Below are 16,016 nucleotides of genomic sequence, written 5' to 3' on the forward strand. Positions count from 1 at the left end.
CGACCTCACCAGCTAGGACCTCTAGGGGAGAGAATTCATCACATGGTGTCACCCCTACTGCTGGTGTGGGTACATTGGCCTCAAAGGGTTCAGGGGCCAAGGCCGGACACACCTGATGTCCATTATCTGCAACAGCACCTGAGGTGGGTCTTTGTCTCCAGAGGTCCCAAAACACCAGTAAGTCTCTGCCGATAATAGCCTCATGAAACAGGGTCCCCACCACCCCCACTTCATGGGTAATAGTACCACAAGGGGTATGTAGGTTGATGACAGCAGTGGGATATTCGCGAGTGTCCCCATGTATACACAACACTCCCACTTTCCGCCCACTGTATAGTCCAGGTTCAACCAAAGTTCCCCGCACCAGGGTGACCAGACTCCCTGAGTCTAGCAAGGCTTCCACCGTGTGACCCCCGATTGTGACCATACACACTTGGGGTTCTGCATCCGTGACCGACTCGGCTGCCAGAACCGGCCGGGCAAACAGTGACACTCGCTGGGTCTGGTTGCAGTCCATTGGCTCCACTGACAGGGGACAGTTGGCAGCAATATGGCCCATTTCATGGCATCGCCAGCACTGGATACGGCTATAACCTCTGTCACGAGCCTCATTGGGTTTCTGTGTATCCACGCCCCCCCAATGAACCCCCTCCCAACCTGACCTGTCTCCCCTTTTCCGCAGTAGCAGTCTTACCAGATGGTTTGGTGACCCTGTCACTGGCACTGCTTCGTGTGGGAGAGGTAAGTAGAAGATCCTCCGTAGCCCGATATCTCTCTACTAGGGACACTAGTTCCTCAGCTTTTGTGGGACCGGCCTGTCCAACCCACCACTGGAGCTGAGAGGGCAGAGAACGGGTGAACTTGTCGAGAACCACTCTCTCTACCATCTGTGCTGGGGTGCAGTCCTCTGGATGGATCAGGTCATGCATTTGGGAGCGTGGGGGTAGTTTTTCTGAGTAAGCCCACTGGTGGACCCGGCTGGAACGAACTTGAACGGTGACCCCAAGACGAGCCAGAATCTCCGCCTTTAGCTGGGGGTACTCACTGGCCTCCGTTTCACTCAGGTCGTAGTCAGCCTTCTGCGATTCGCCTGTCAGGAACGGTGCCAGGACATCTGCCCACTGCTCAGCTGGTAACTCCTCTCGCTCAGCTACTCGCTCGAACACAGTGAGATACGCCTTTTGTACTGCAGCCCATGCGGAACGCTGGACAACCGGGCACCCTTGCAAACCAGTATGGGACTCCTCAGTAGTCGTCGCTTGCGGTGCTGCCATAACGCCAGAAAACTTTTCCATCATCAGCTCGAACATGGCTCGGGACTGCTGCCGATTAGCTCTGGCCTCCTCTTGCAGGTATTTAATAAAGTCCTCCATCTTGGCTGTATCCTGCAATTTGCCTGCTGCTTTCACCCAGGCCATGCAATGTTGCAGGATGTAGCGAGCCTTTCAGGTGTGTGTCTTTTTAAACTGCCCGCAATCCGAAGCACCATATGTGGGAGATTTGGCCCAGTAGAGACCGTGGTAGCGGGGTGCTGTGATGCAGTTCAAGACAGGGACACCAAGGAACAGTCCAAAACAGGTCTCACCTGCGTTTATTGCAGCAGGAACAAAATAAAAGAGCCTTCACATTCAGGAAACAAAACAAAATAATATCCAACCCGTCAGGGTGCTAACTATACAATGGTTCTCTGACTCACCACTAACAAATATACTTTGCTGCTCCAGGCACAGAGGTCAAGTCTGCGTGCTCTCCAGCCTCCTGTCAGAGAGACAACGCTCTCAGCTCTGCTCAGCGGCTTTATGCAGCCTGATTGGGCTGCTCCCATCACCTGTGTCCAAGGTGCTGGACACCACAACCTCAGCACTAAGGCCTTGCATAATAGGAAAACCTAGGGGAAACATACCACCCATCCATAGTTAACCCCTTCAGTGTCTCACACCCCTTATATATAAATGTATATATATATATATATATATATATATATATATATATATATATATATATACACTCACCGGCCACTTTATTAGGTACACCTGTCCAACTGATCGTTAACACTTAATTTCTAATCAGCCAATCACATCAGTGCATTTAGGCATGTAGACATGGTCAAGACAATCTCCTGCAGTTCAAACCGAGCATCAGTATGGGGAAGAAAGGTGATTTGAGTGCCTTTGAACGTGGCATGGTTGTTGGTGCCAGAAGGGCTAGTCTGAGTATTTCTGAAACTGCTGATCTACTGGGATTTTCACGCACAACCATCTCTAGGGTTTACAGAGAATGGTCCGAAAAAGAAAAAACATCCAGTGAGCGGCAGTTCTGTTGGCGGAAATGCCTTGTTGATGCCAGAGGTCAGAGGAGAATGGGCAGACTGGTTCGAGCTGATAGAAAGGCAACAGTGACTCAAATCGTTACCCGTTACAACCAAGGTAGGCAGAAGAGCATCTCTGAACGCACAGTACGTCGAACTTTGAGGCAGATGGGCTACAGCAGCAGAAGACCACACCGGGTGCCACTCCTTTCAGCTAAGAACAGGAAACTGAGGCTACAATTTGCACAAGCTCATCGAAATTGGACAGTAGAAGATTGGAAAAATGTTGCCTGGTCTGATGAGTCTCGATTTCTGCTGCGACATTCGGATGGTAGGGTCAGAATTTGGCGTCAACAACATATAAGCATGGATCCATCCTGCCTTGTATCAACGGTTCAGGCTGGTGGTGGTGGTGTCATGGTGTGGGGAATATTTTCTTGGCACTCTTTGGGCCCCTTGGTACCAATTGAGCATCGTTGCAATGCCACAGCCTACCTGAGTATTGTTGCTGACCATGTACATCCCTTTATGACCACAATGTACCCAACATCTGATGGCTACTTTCAGCAGGATAATGCGCCATGTCATAAAGCTGGAATCATCTCAGACTGGTTTCTTGAACATGACAATGAGTTCACTGTACTCAAATGGCCTCCACAGTCACCAGATCTCAATCCAATAGAGCATCTTTGGGATGTGGTGGAAAGGGAGATTCGCATCATGGATGTGCAGCCGACAAATCTGCGGCAACTGTGTGATGCCATCATGTCAATATGGACCAAAATCTCTGAGGAATGCTTCCAACACCTTGTTGAATCTATGCCACGAAGAATTGAGGCAGTTCTGAAGGCAAAAAGGGGTCCAACCTGTTACTAGCATGGTGTACCTAATAAAGTGGCCGGTGAGTGTATATATACATATATATATGGTATCCCCAAAATTGTACTGACCCATAAAATAAAGATAACAGGTTCATAAGGCTATAGGTTGAACACCAAAAAAAAATAAAAATCCAGTAAAGAATTGATGCATTTTTACTCCTATTTCCGACTTGTTACTGAGGACCAGTAAGCATTGGCCAGGGGAAGCTGCCATTGTTTCCTATAAAGTGGGAAATCTAACAAATTAGTGAGGTCTCGAAATCCAATGACTACAATATGTGTCTGTATGCTGTGGTAACCTAAAGGGACTGAGTTACTGTATCTAGAACAGAATTGGAGGATTGATATCACTATTTATTTTCTTATGCCACACTCATCATTGTTTGACACAGCTACTCGTCCGTTGTTTAAAGATCAGTCTTCATATTCATTACAACAGAAATTGTAAATAATACAATTTCACCAATAAATAATTTAATAATATATGTTAAGCCTTGAAAGATACCTTCATTGTTGTGAAATTTCTTATTCGGTCAAATTCAAACATAATTTCCACATATCCATTATGGAAGCTTTCATTGCTCCAACCAACATAATCATATCCAGGCCACATGTGATATTCATGAGTCAGAGTGAAATCATCCAGCCCTGATACCCCATCAGTCAGTTGGCCGAGTCCTTCCGTCATGCTAAAATAGATACAAAAATAAATTTTTGAATATTATGCAACAGCTTTAAAATAAAATAATTTTTCAAGTTTGCAGAAGTTGTAAAAAAAAAGATTAATATTATTAATGAAATCACTATGGAATAGCTAACTAGGGTAAGATAACAAAAAATAGCACCATTTTTGTTAATTGTCTGCCATGATATTATAATGGCGGCCTGTGCGGTAGGGTGAGAAATGTACCTCTATTAAGAATGATGCATGTCCTTGAACTTTTTGGCCTCAAGTTATAAAGCAATTTTCTTTTATTTTATTTTGTCAATGCCTTTCAAGAGCCATAGCCATAGACTACTGTAACTCCCTACTAACTGGTCTTCCACTAACTTTCTCTTCTCCATTCTATTATTAAAGGGGTTGGCCACTTTTAAATAATTCTCTTCCATTGGACATGTCTCGGCATGTATATGTATCTGTTTCTTTGCCTCCTGTGAGAGCTTCAGCCTTTCCCTGTTCACCCATGCTGCACTTTGCATCTCTACACAACTTCCTGTTTCTCACTCTTTCAGTCTGTCCTAATGGCAGCCTCCGTCTGCTAGGGAGGGCAGCAGGATGCATCATAATTAGAGATGAGCAGGCACTAAAATGCTCGGGTACTCGTTATTCGAGACAAACTTTTCCCGATGCTCGAGTGCTCGTCTCGAATAACGGGAGTCAATGGGAGACTCGAGCATTTTTCAAGGGGACCAAGGCTCTGCACAGGGAAGCTTGGCCAAACACCTGGGAACCTCAGAAAAGGATGGAAACACCACGGAAATGGACAGGAAACAGCAGGGGCAGCATGCATGGATGCCTCTGAGGCTGCTTAATCGCACCATTATGCCAAAATTATGGGCAACAGCATGGCCATGACAGAGTGACCGAATGAGGCTAGATAGCATCTAAAACATCCAATAATTGACCCTGACACTATAGGGGACGGCATGCAGAGGCAGCGGCAGCAGTGGCAGGCTAGAGAGTCTCATGGCAACATACCCTAAATGGACTCAGGTTTCACCAAAGGAGGTGAAATGATTTCCTATGTGAACAAAAGGTTGACGGTATATTTAGTCGATAACACAGCATGGTGGCGAACATAGTGACCAAGTTCCATAACGTATCTGGTGAAACACCCGAAAAATGAGCCTGACACAGCTCTTTTGATAAGGGGACGACGTGTGGAGGCAGCCATGGAGACGACTTCCATGATTAAGAGCGACAGTATGGGGCATTCATATTGCGCTGCTATGATTGCAACTTCAGGTCTCCAGCATGGCGGCGACAGATGGGCCGAGTTCCACTATGTATCTGGTGAAACACCTGAAAATTCTGCCTGACACAGCTCGTTTGATAAGGGGATCATGTGCTGCATATCCTCTCGTGCTCCAGCGTCTGGGGTATAGAGAGTTGAAATGAGACATTGTTGGACGCTGTGGAGGATCGTGGAGGCAAAATGGACAGGAAACAGCAGGGGCAGCATGCATGGATGCCTCTGAGGCTGCCTAATCTTGGGATGGAGCTGGCGGTCCGCTGCCAGGCGAGCTTTCGCCTGTCCAAGCCCCTGTCTCTCGGCTCCTCCCCACCCAAAATGGGCCTGGGGGCCAGAAGCGTTTACTTTGAAAAAATTATCATTTTCAAATCAGACCGGGTCGTTTGAATATTTCACCTAGGAATAATGGAATAGCATAGTGGTTCTATTTTTAATTGTTTTTACGGAAATGGTTCCATGATTAAGAGCGACAGTATGGGGCATCCATATTGCGCTGCTATGATTGCAACTTCAGGTCTCCAGCATGGCGGCGACAGATGGGCCGAGTTCCACTATGTATCTGGTGAAACACCTGAAAATTCTGCCTGACACAGCTCGTTTGATAAGGGGACGATGTATGGAGGCAGTGAACTAGTAGTAGATTAAAGGTGCTGCAGTTAAAACTATGTTAGTTGGATCTTAAGATGGAGCTGGCGCTCCGCTGCCAGACGAGCTTTCGCCAATCCAAGCCCCTGTCTCTAGGCTACTCCCCAAACAGCACTTCTAAGAACCTTTTGTATAAGATCAAGTGTAGTAGCGTTCTTATAAGTTTAGGATATGGCGGGTGAGGGGAATGTAAACAGATGCGCAAGAAGCGCTGAAATAATATTGGTAAATGATAAAAGTTTGCCAGTATATTTTGTGGATTACACAGCAGGGTGGCGACAAAGTTAACAAGTTTGATGTGGAATCCATGAAAACAACCCAAAATTCTGCCCGACACAGCTCGTTTGATAAGGGGACGATGTATAGAGGCAGTGAACTAGTAGTAGATTAAAGGTGCTGCAGTTAAAACTATGTTAGTTGGATCTTGAGATGGAGCTGGCGCTCCGCTGCCAGGCGAGCTTTCGCCAATCCAAGCCCCTGTCTCTAGGCTACTCCCCAAACAGCACCTCTTAGAACCTTTTGTATAAGATCAAGTGTAGTAGCGTTCTTATAAGTTTAGGGATATGGCGGGTGAGGGGAATGTAAACAGATGCGCAAGAAGCGCTGAAATAATATTGGTAAATGATAAAAGTTTGCCATTATATTTTGTGGATTACACAGCAGGGTGGCGACAAAGTTAACAAGTTTGATGTGGAATCCATGAAAACAACCCAAAATTCTGCCTGACACAGTTCGTTTGATAAGGAGACAATGTATGGAGGCAGCTATATGGACGACTTTTGGAGGCAGCTATGGCGATGACGTGTGGAGGTAGCAATGGAGACAACGTGTGGAGCCAGCTAAAAAGACGACATGTGGAGGCTGCTATGGAGACAATTTAATTTGGATAGTGCCTGTATGTGGCAGTCCAAAAAAGTTTTCAAACCAGAGGAGCAGGAAAGTGGTCCTCCAGAAAAATTAAATAAATTGAGTGCCTGTATGTGGCAGTCCAAAAAAGTTTTCAAACCAGAGGAGCAGGTAGGTGGTCCTCCAGAAAAATTAAATAGATTGAGTGCCTGTATGTGGCACACCCAAAAATTGCTTAAAACAGAGGACCGGGTAGGTGGCCCTCCAGAAAAATTAAATACATAGAGTACTATAGCTAGAGCCAGTTGGCCCTGGCAAAAAATAGCCAGTTTCCTATGCTTTAGTGTACAAAGAGGAGGAGAAGGAGGACAATGAGGAGGAGGAGTGCATACATTATTCAGGTTGAGCTGCTTTCACCTGGTGGAGAATGAAAATCCGGAGAAATCCAGGCTTTATTCATCTTGATAAGCGTCAGCCTGTCAGCGCTGTCAGTCGACAGGCGTGTACGCTTATCGGTGATGATGCCACCAGCTGCACTGAAAACCCGCTCGGACAACACGCTAGCGGCAGGGCAGGCAAGAACCTCCAAGGCGTACAGCGCCAATTCGTGCCACATGTCCAACTTTGAAACCCAGTAGTTGTAGGGAGCTGTGTGATCATTTAGGACGATGGTATGGTCAGCTACGTACTCCCTCACCATCTTTCTGTAAAGATCAGCCCTACTCTGCCGAGACTGGGGACAGGTGACAGTGTCTTGCTGGGGTGACATAAAACTGGCAAAGGCCTTGTAAAGCGTACCCCTGCCAGTGCTGGAAAAGCTGCCTGCTCGCCTACTCTCCCTCGCTACTTGTCCCGCAGAAGTACGCCCTCTGCCGCTAGCGCTGTCAGAAGGGAAATACTGTTTCAGCTTGTGCACCAGGGCCTGCTGGTATTTATGCATTCTCACACTCCTTTCCTCTCCAGGGATGAGAGTGGAAAGATTTTGCTTGTACCGTGGGTCCAGGACAGTGAATACCCAGTAATCGTCCTGGAATAAATTCTTTGAACGCGAGGGTCACGGGATAGGCAGCCTAGCATGAAATCTGCCATATGTGCCAGAGTCCCAACGCGCAAGAATTCACTCCCCTCACTGGCCTGACTGCCCATTTCCTCCTCCTCCAACTCCTCCAACTCCTCTTCTTCTGCCCATACACGCTGAACAGTGAAGGACTGAACAATGGTCCCCTCTTCTGTCTCGCCAACATTCTCCTCCTCTTCCTCCTCATCCTCCTCCACCTCCTCCGATATGCGCTGAGAAACAGACCTAAGGGTGCTTTGGCTATCAACAAGGGAATCTTCTTCCCCCGTCTCTTGTGACGAGCGCAAAGCTTCCGACTTCATGCTGACCAGAGAGTTTTTCAACAGGCCAAGCAGCGGGATGGTGAGGCTGATGATGGCGGCATCGCCACTGACCATCTGTGTTGACTCCTCAAAGTTACTCAGCACCTGACAGATATCAGACATCCACGTCCACTCCTCATTGTAGACTTGAGGAAGCTTACTGACCTGACTACCAGTTCTGGTGGAAGTTGACATCTGGCAGTCTACAATCGCTCTGCGCTGCTGGGAAACACTGGATAACATGGTTAATGTTGAATTCCACCTCGTGGGCACGTCGCACAACAGTCGGTGAGCGGGCAGTTGGAGGCGGCGCTGCGCTGCCCTGAGAGTGGCAGAATCTGTGCTGGACTTCCTGAAATACGCACAGATGCGGCGCACCTTCGTGAGCAAATCAGACAGATTGGGGTATGTCTTGAGGAAAAGCTGAACTATGAGATTTAACACATGGGCCAGGCATGGCACATGTGTCAGTCTGCCGAGTTGCAGAGCCGCCACCAGGTTACGGCCGTTGTCACACACAACCATGCCTGGCTTCAGGTTCAGCGGTGCCAGCCACAGATCAGTCTGCGCCGTGATGCCCTGTAAAGAGAAGGAAAGAAATGGGGGATTTTGAGAGCCAGGCGCCAAAGAACAATGTGCACAAACTAGGGAAGAGGGGAGAGGGAGTTTTCTTATTGGGGATGTTGTAGTGGAGTTGCAGCATCAGGCCCCGGAGCTGGATATGGGTCCAGATGAGGTATGCGGTATAGAGGGAAAATGTGGGGTCGAGTAGTGAGACGCGCTACATCCAAAATAAAGTATTAAAGGTTTTTTATTAGAACTGTGACAACGCGTTTCAACACCGTAATGGCGTCTTCATCAGGTCAAAAACTGTGAGGTTTACAAAACACAAGACACAAATACAAAAAAGAAGAAAGAAAAAAGAACATAGCACATCGTAGTTAGTAAGTGGTTAGTGAACATAAAGGACACAAGAATTAGTAAAAACCATTGTTAAAAACGAGTAGATTAGCGAGAGAATAATAAATAAACATATATGATGCAAAGAATAATAAATAAATAAATAAATCATAAATAAACATATATGATGCAAAGAGACATGTATATATATATATATGCGCACAAATCCAAGTCCATAGATTTTTGTATAGGTACAAAGTTAATCAATAAATGAATAAATAAATAATTAAATAAATAAATAAGTAAGTAAAAACGGTGGGTGTATGTAGTGTCAATGAATATAATTGTAAATATAATTGTAATATATAATGTAATGTATGAGTAATGTATTGCATACAATAGATGGCGGGATTATAGTGTAGAAACAGCGTGTATGGTAATGGTGAGAAGATACCTGCAGGGGATCCTGCTGTTTGGGTGGCAGGTGCTGTGCTGCCTGGGTGTTCTGCCCTGGTAGGGGAAGAGATAGCGAAACTGGGTTTAGATGAAGCAGGGGGGGGGGTTTCGGAGGAAGCATCTAAAAGATAGCGTAAAAGATAGGAGAGACTTACCGCGATGTTCAGTGCAGCAGGGAGAGGGCTGCGTGCTGTCACTGACGCGGGATGAACAGGGCGCGCGCCGTGGAGACACGCGGTTTTTAATTGATTGACAGTCGGAGCGACTGATATAGTGGGTAAACTGCGCATGCGCTGGTCTCAGGGAAAATGATACGAGCGGGGAGGTAGGGAGAGAGAAAGATGTGTCTGTGAGTGGATGTGTGAGTGTGGTATGGCTTGAATGGGTATGAGAGCTGGATGGTTGGGATAGAGGGATAGAAATGGGAATTGATAATGTGCAGAAAACCTATAATTGATGGTTGTAATCATTAGTAGAATTGGTTGTTAATTGGTGCTCCTTATTTGTTGTAATAAGGTGAAAAATGAATGAGTGGGGATGAGTTATGTTGGTGGTGGGAGGAATGAGCAGGATAAATATGTGTATGCATAACAGAGATGTATATAAAAATGGGGAGATTCAAGTTAAAAGATTCATTAATTAATAAAATCAATTAATTAATTGATTGTATTGAAGTAAAATGAAAATGAAATAAAATGAAATGAGGATGAAATTGGAAACACAGTCTGACATTACTATATATAGTATATAGTAGAAGAACCTTTTTAGGTTGAGGTTACGTGAAGCCCTACACAGGGTGGTTAAAGGTACAGTGTCCGCATGTGAACATGCACGCAACATGCACATACAGACGCGCATGAGGGTGCATGCAGGGATGTGCATATGCGCAAGTGGCGGCGACATGTACATTCCAAAGCATATAGTAATAATAGTAGTAATATAATGGTATAATAATATTAAAAGTAATAATAAAATAACCTAAAATGATGTAAAATAAAATAACATAGCAATAACAATAACAATAGCAAACAACGTCCAGATGGTCCAGAGGTTTCTCCAATGGAGTTAGAATGATGTTTCGACCATATCATTCCAGCCAGCTTCAACCCTTCGTCCTACAGTTATCATCCTATCTAAAAGACTCAACCCAGCTCATCAATGAACTCCTACCACTCAACAACCCCACCGACCCTCAAAGAAACCGCAAAGCATGGTCGCTTTTAACAGCTGACGTTTCAGCATTATACTCCAACATTCCGCATGACCTTGGAACCAAATCCGTTGAGAGTTTCCTACTATCCAATCCTAAGATGCCTCCAACACAGACTGCCTTTCTTCTTGAAAGCATCAACTTCATCCTCCACCATAATTCTTTCTCCTTTGAAAACAACATCTACCGCCAGATCAAAGGTTGCGCAATGGGCACAAGATTCGCACCATCTTACGAAAATTTGTATATGGGTACATTTGAAAAAGAATACATCCTCGGTCCCAACCCTTTTCATGACCACATCATCTTCTTCCGCCGTTACATAGACGATCTGTTTTTCATCTGGGATGGCAACATAGACACAGCCACTGAATTCATCACCTATCTGAATAACAATAACATGGGCCTCAGCTTCATCCACAACTTCTCCACCACAGAAATCGACTTCTTGGACCTTACTATTCAACTCAACAATACAGGTACCCTCTCCACCAGTACACATTTTAAATCCGTGGATGTAAACAGCTATCTAGACTTCCGGAGTGCACACCATACCCTATGGCTCCGCAATATCCCTTATGGACAATTTAAACGCATCCGAAAAAATTGCTCCGACACCACCACCTTTATCACCCAGGCCAAAGTTTTAAAACAACGGTTTAAGGACAAACACTACCCCAAAAAACTGGTACAAGACGCATACACCAAAACACTATCCCTCACTCAGAGCCAATGTCTTCAACCTAGCAAGCCAATATCACACCAGCATCAAACCCCCCCCCCCACTCAGCTTCATTACAACATACAACACTAGCCATAGTAACATCAAACTTATTCTGACAAAACATTGGCCCATTTTACTCAGCGATCCACACCTCAAACTCTCCTTGCCAAACCGACCATCAGTCACGTTCAGAAGAGCCAGAACCCTGCGTAACATACTCGCCCCCAGCAAACTCAAAACGGCAACCAAAACTCAATCCACCACCTTTTTGACTCTAAAAGGATCTTACAAGTGTGGCACCCCTAGATGTCTATGCTGCCTGAATATCCAACACAAAAGAAAATCCTTCAGCTCAACCACCACCGGTGAGACTTTCGAAATCCTTTCCCTCCTTAACTGCCACTCATCCTTTATCATTTATCTCCTGGAATGCCCATGCAACTTACAGTACATTGGTAGAACAACCCAGGAACTACACATTAGAATAAATAACCACAGGTCCAACACCACCAATGGCTACCTGAAACATAGCGTTTCAAGTCACTTCGCTCTCAAGCATGGCAAAGACTTCAGCGACATCAGAATCACCCCGATTGAAGAAGTACCCTCCACTACCAACAACAGATTTCAGAGACTGCGCCAACGAGAATCATACTGGATATATAAACTTAACACCCTATCACCCGCTGGCTTGAATGATATGGTCGAAACATCATTCTAACTCCATTGGAGAAACCTCTGGACCATCTGGACGTTGTTTGCTATTGTTATTGTTATGTTATTTTATTTTACATCATTTTAGGTTATTTTATTATTACTATTAATATTATTATACCATTATATTACTACTATTATTACTATATGCTTTGGAATGTACATGTCGCCGCCACTTGCGCATATGCACATCCCTGCATGCACCCTCATACGCGTCTGTATGTGCATGTTGCGTGCATGTGCACATGCGGACACTGTACCTTTAACCCCTAGGCGCACCAGGACGTTATAGTACGTCCCCGGGGCTAGATGCTTAGCGCACGGGGACGTTCTATAACGTCCTGCTTCTGGCACCGGCTCACGAACGGAGCCGGTACCAGAAGCAGCGGCTGTCAGCTGTCTAGTACAGCTGACAGCCTGCGCTAACACCCGCGATCGGAGCCGGCTCCGATCGCGGGTGTTAACCCCTTACACGCCGCGGTCAAACATGACCGCGGCGTGTAAGGGTGTTTGCGCTGTGGATCGGATCCCCCGTGCCGCTTACCGGGGGATCCGATCCACTTCTGGGCAGCTCCGAGGACTGGCATGTGCCCCGGAGCTGCCCAGTCTCCATGGCAGCCAGACCCCTTCCGGGTCTGGCTGTAAACTGTCTGAGCATGCGCAAGCTTGCTCAGACAGTTTACACTGCTCTACAATAAAATAGTATTGTAGAGCAGTGTATTGAACTTAAACCAGTGATCAGAGCATCACTGGTTTAAGTTCAAGTATGTAGAAGTAAAATTATGCAAAAACAGTTAACACTACACATTATAATAAATAAAAAATAAATACATAAAAATATAAGCCCCTAAAATGTCACTTTCCCATAAAAACACTTAATAAAGTATAAAAAACACAAAAACACAAAAAACCCCGCATATTTGGTATTGCCGCGTCCGTAACAATCTGTATAATAAAACAGAATCGTTACTGGACCCGCACGGTAGACGCCGTAGAAAAAAAACCGCAAAAACGTTCCGAAAAAAGATAATTTTTAATTATACCCTATCAAAAAATGCTCTAAAAAGTAATTAAAAAAATGTTATGCACTCCAAAATAAGCCGACTAAAAAGAACAACTCTTCTCGCAAAAAATAAGCCCCTAACCAGATTTGTCAGCCGAAAAATAAAAAAGTTATGCATATGAAAAGATGGTGATGCTAAAATGAACAAGATTTTCTCCAAATTGGTTTTTATTCAGTACAATTGAATAAAATACACAAAACCCCACATATTTGGTATCCCTGCGTCCGTAACAATCTGCATAATAAAACAGAATCGTTATTAGATCCGCAAAGTGAACCCCGTAAAAAACAAACAAAAAAAAGCTCCAGAAAAAAGATCATTTTCAATTAATACCCTATAAAAATGCTCTAAAAAGGGATTTAAAAAATGTTATGCACTCTAAAATAAGACCACTAAAAAGAACAATCCTTCTCGCAAAAAATAAGCCCTTAAACAGATTTGTGAGGCAAAAAATAAAAAAGTTATGCATATGAAAGACGGTGATGCTAAAATTAACAACATTTTTGCCAAATTACTTTTTATGCAGTAAAAATGGGAAAAAAATAAAAAATCTATATAAATGAGGTCTTTTTGTAATCGTGGCGACCCATAGAATAAAAATAATATACTATTTTTATGGTATGGTAAACGGGCAAAAAAAAAAAACCATAAAAATCTTCCTGAAAAGTGATGATTTTCATTTCCTCCACCAACAAAGAGTTAATAAAATCTCACCAATTAGCCTATAGATTCCCCCAAATTACGTACCAGAAAAGTGCATCTCATGTGGCAAAAGAAATAAGCCCCTATAGGTCCACATTAAAAAAAAGAAAAAAATTATAGCCTGTACAATGTGACATAGAAAATCTGCTCTGGATGGCGCCTCCTTCCCTTCTATGCCCGGCCGTGCGCCCATACAGCAGGTCACCACCACATATGGGGTATCCGTGCACTTGGGAGGAATTGGGTATCAAACGTTGTGGAGCATTTTTTCATTTAATCCATTGTAAATGTTTAATTTTCCACCCAAAATGGGTGTATTGTGAAAAAATATTACAATTTGCAGACTGCACCTCCATTTTGTTTTAACCCCTATAAAACACGTAAAGCGTTAACAAACTTCTTAAAAGTGGTTTTTCATACGTTGAGGTGTGTAGTTTCCACAATGGGGTAATTTACGAGTCTCACTATTATTTAGGCCTCTCAGTGTCAATTAGAAGTTGAGCAGGTCCATCTAAATGCGGGTTTTGGTGATTTTACAAAAAATGTGAAAAATGATACCTAAATTCTGAGCCTCATAACATTCTAGTAAAATATGTGGAATCTTAAAAAACCATGCCAACATAAAGCAGACATTTGGGAAATGTAAGTTATGAATTTATTTGGGAGCTATGACTATCTGCATCAAAAGTAGAGAATTTAGAACGTTGAAAATAAAGAATTTTTCCAAATTTTTTCCAAATTTTGTTTTTTTTCATAACTAAACACAAAAGATATCATCCAAATTTTTAAACTAATTTGAAGTACAATGTGTCACGAGAAAACAATCTAAAAATCCCCTGGATATCTCATAGCGTTCCAAAGCTATAACCACTTATAGTGACACAGGTCAGATTTGAAGAATGGGGCCGCGTCCTTAAGGCCAAAATAGGCTGTGTCCCCTAGGGGTTAACCACCCTGTGTAGGGCTTCACGTAACCTCAACCTAAAAAGGTTCTTCTACTATAAACTATATACTATATATAGTAATGTCAGACTGTGTTTCCAATTTCATCCTCATTTCATTTTATTTCATTTTCATTTTACTTCAATACAATCAATTAATTAATTGATTTTATTAATTAATGAATCTTTTAACTTGAATCTCCCCATTTTTATATACATCTCTGTTATGCATACACATATTTATCCTGCTCATTCCTCCCACCACCAACATAACTCATCTCCACTCATTCATTTTTCACCTTATTACAACAAATAAGGAGCACCAATTAACAACCAATTCTACTAATGATTACAACCATCAATTATAGGTTTTCTGCACATTATCAATGTCACGGGTGGTCCCGCGGCCCACATCGCGGGTCGCGGGCTCACCCGTGCCGCCCTGCCCCCGCCAGCGCGCCGCCAGCGCATATTACCCGTCCCGGCTCCTGGCTCGCTCCCCTCCGCTGTGCGCGCGCGTCCCCGACTGCTAGGGCGCGCGCGCGGCACCTTCTCCAAATTTAAAGGGCCAGCGCGCCATTAATTGGCGCTGGCCATATTGCCAAAATCTTTATAAACCTGCCTCTTCCTGTTACCCTTGCCGGATCTTTGTGCCTCATAGCCTTAGAGAAAGCTTACTAGCAATTATTCCTGCGTTCCTGTGTTTTCCTGTGTTCCCGTGTATTCCTGTGTGTTCCCGCTCCTGTGTTACCCGAGTTCCTCCGTGTTGCTGTGTTCCGTGTGCCTGTGTTCCCGTTCCCACCTGCCTGGACCTCCTGTTGCTGACCCCGGACTTGGACCTGACGTTGCATCTCTGCCGCCTGCCCTGACCCTGTGCCTGGACCTGTCTACGAGATTGTCATCCGCTAAGGTACCTCGACCTCGGCTGCCACCGTGGGCTAGTCACACCTGGGAACGACCTAGTGGTATCCTGCCGCAGCAAGTCCAACCCGCTTTGCGGCGGGCTCTGGTGAATACCAGGTGCCGCTAGGCTCCGGTTCCGGGTGTTGGTTAGTTACATCTCCCACGGTGGTCCAGAGGATCCACTGATCCTAACAGTAAGATCCGGCCATGGATCCCGCCGAGGCTTCTTCTCCCAGTCAGCCTGATCTCGCCAACATCGTGATCCACCAGTCCCGGCAGATTGCTGCACAACGGAATCAACTGGAGCAAGTCACCGCCATGCTGCAACAGCTGCTAGCAACCCAGCATCAGCAACAGTCTCCTGAGGTG

At 44.8% G+C, this 16,016-nt stretch overlaps 1 protein-coding gene across 6 annotated transcripts in view; it reads right to left on the reverse strand.

The window, feature by feature from the left end:
• Positions 1–16,016, reverse strand: part of DDR2 (discoidin domain receptor tyrosine kinase 2) — a 440,458-nt gene that overhangs the window by 133,409 nt on the left and 291,033 nt on the right. For all 6 annotated transcript variants that reach the window (XR_011850418.1, XM_072128535.1, XM_072128532.1 and 3 more), the window contains one exon: positions 3,695–3,878. Coding sequence is in view for 5 of the 6 variants with exons in the window: in XM_072128535.1 (XP_071984636.1) it covers positions 3,695–3,878 (184 nt within the window). In the remaining variant the exon portion in view is untranslated. The remainder of the gene's footprint in view (positions 1–3,694; positions 3,879–16,016) is intronic.

The sequence above is a fragment of the Engystomops pustulosus genome, chromosome 10, assembly GCF_040894005.1.
Source record: "Engystomops pustulosus chromosome 10, aEngPut4.maternal, whole genome shotgun sequence".
NCBI classification, from domain to species: Eukaryota; Metazoa; Chordata; class Amphibia; order Anura; family Leptodactylidae; genus Engystomops; species Engystomops pustulosus.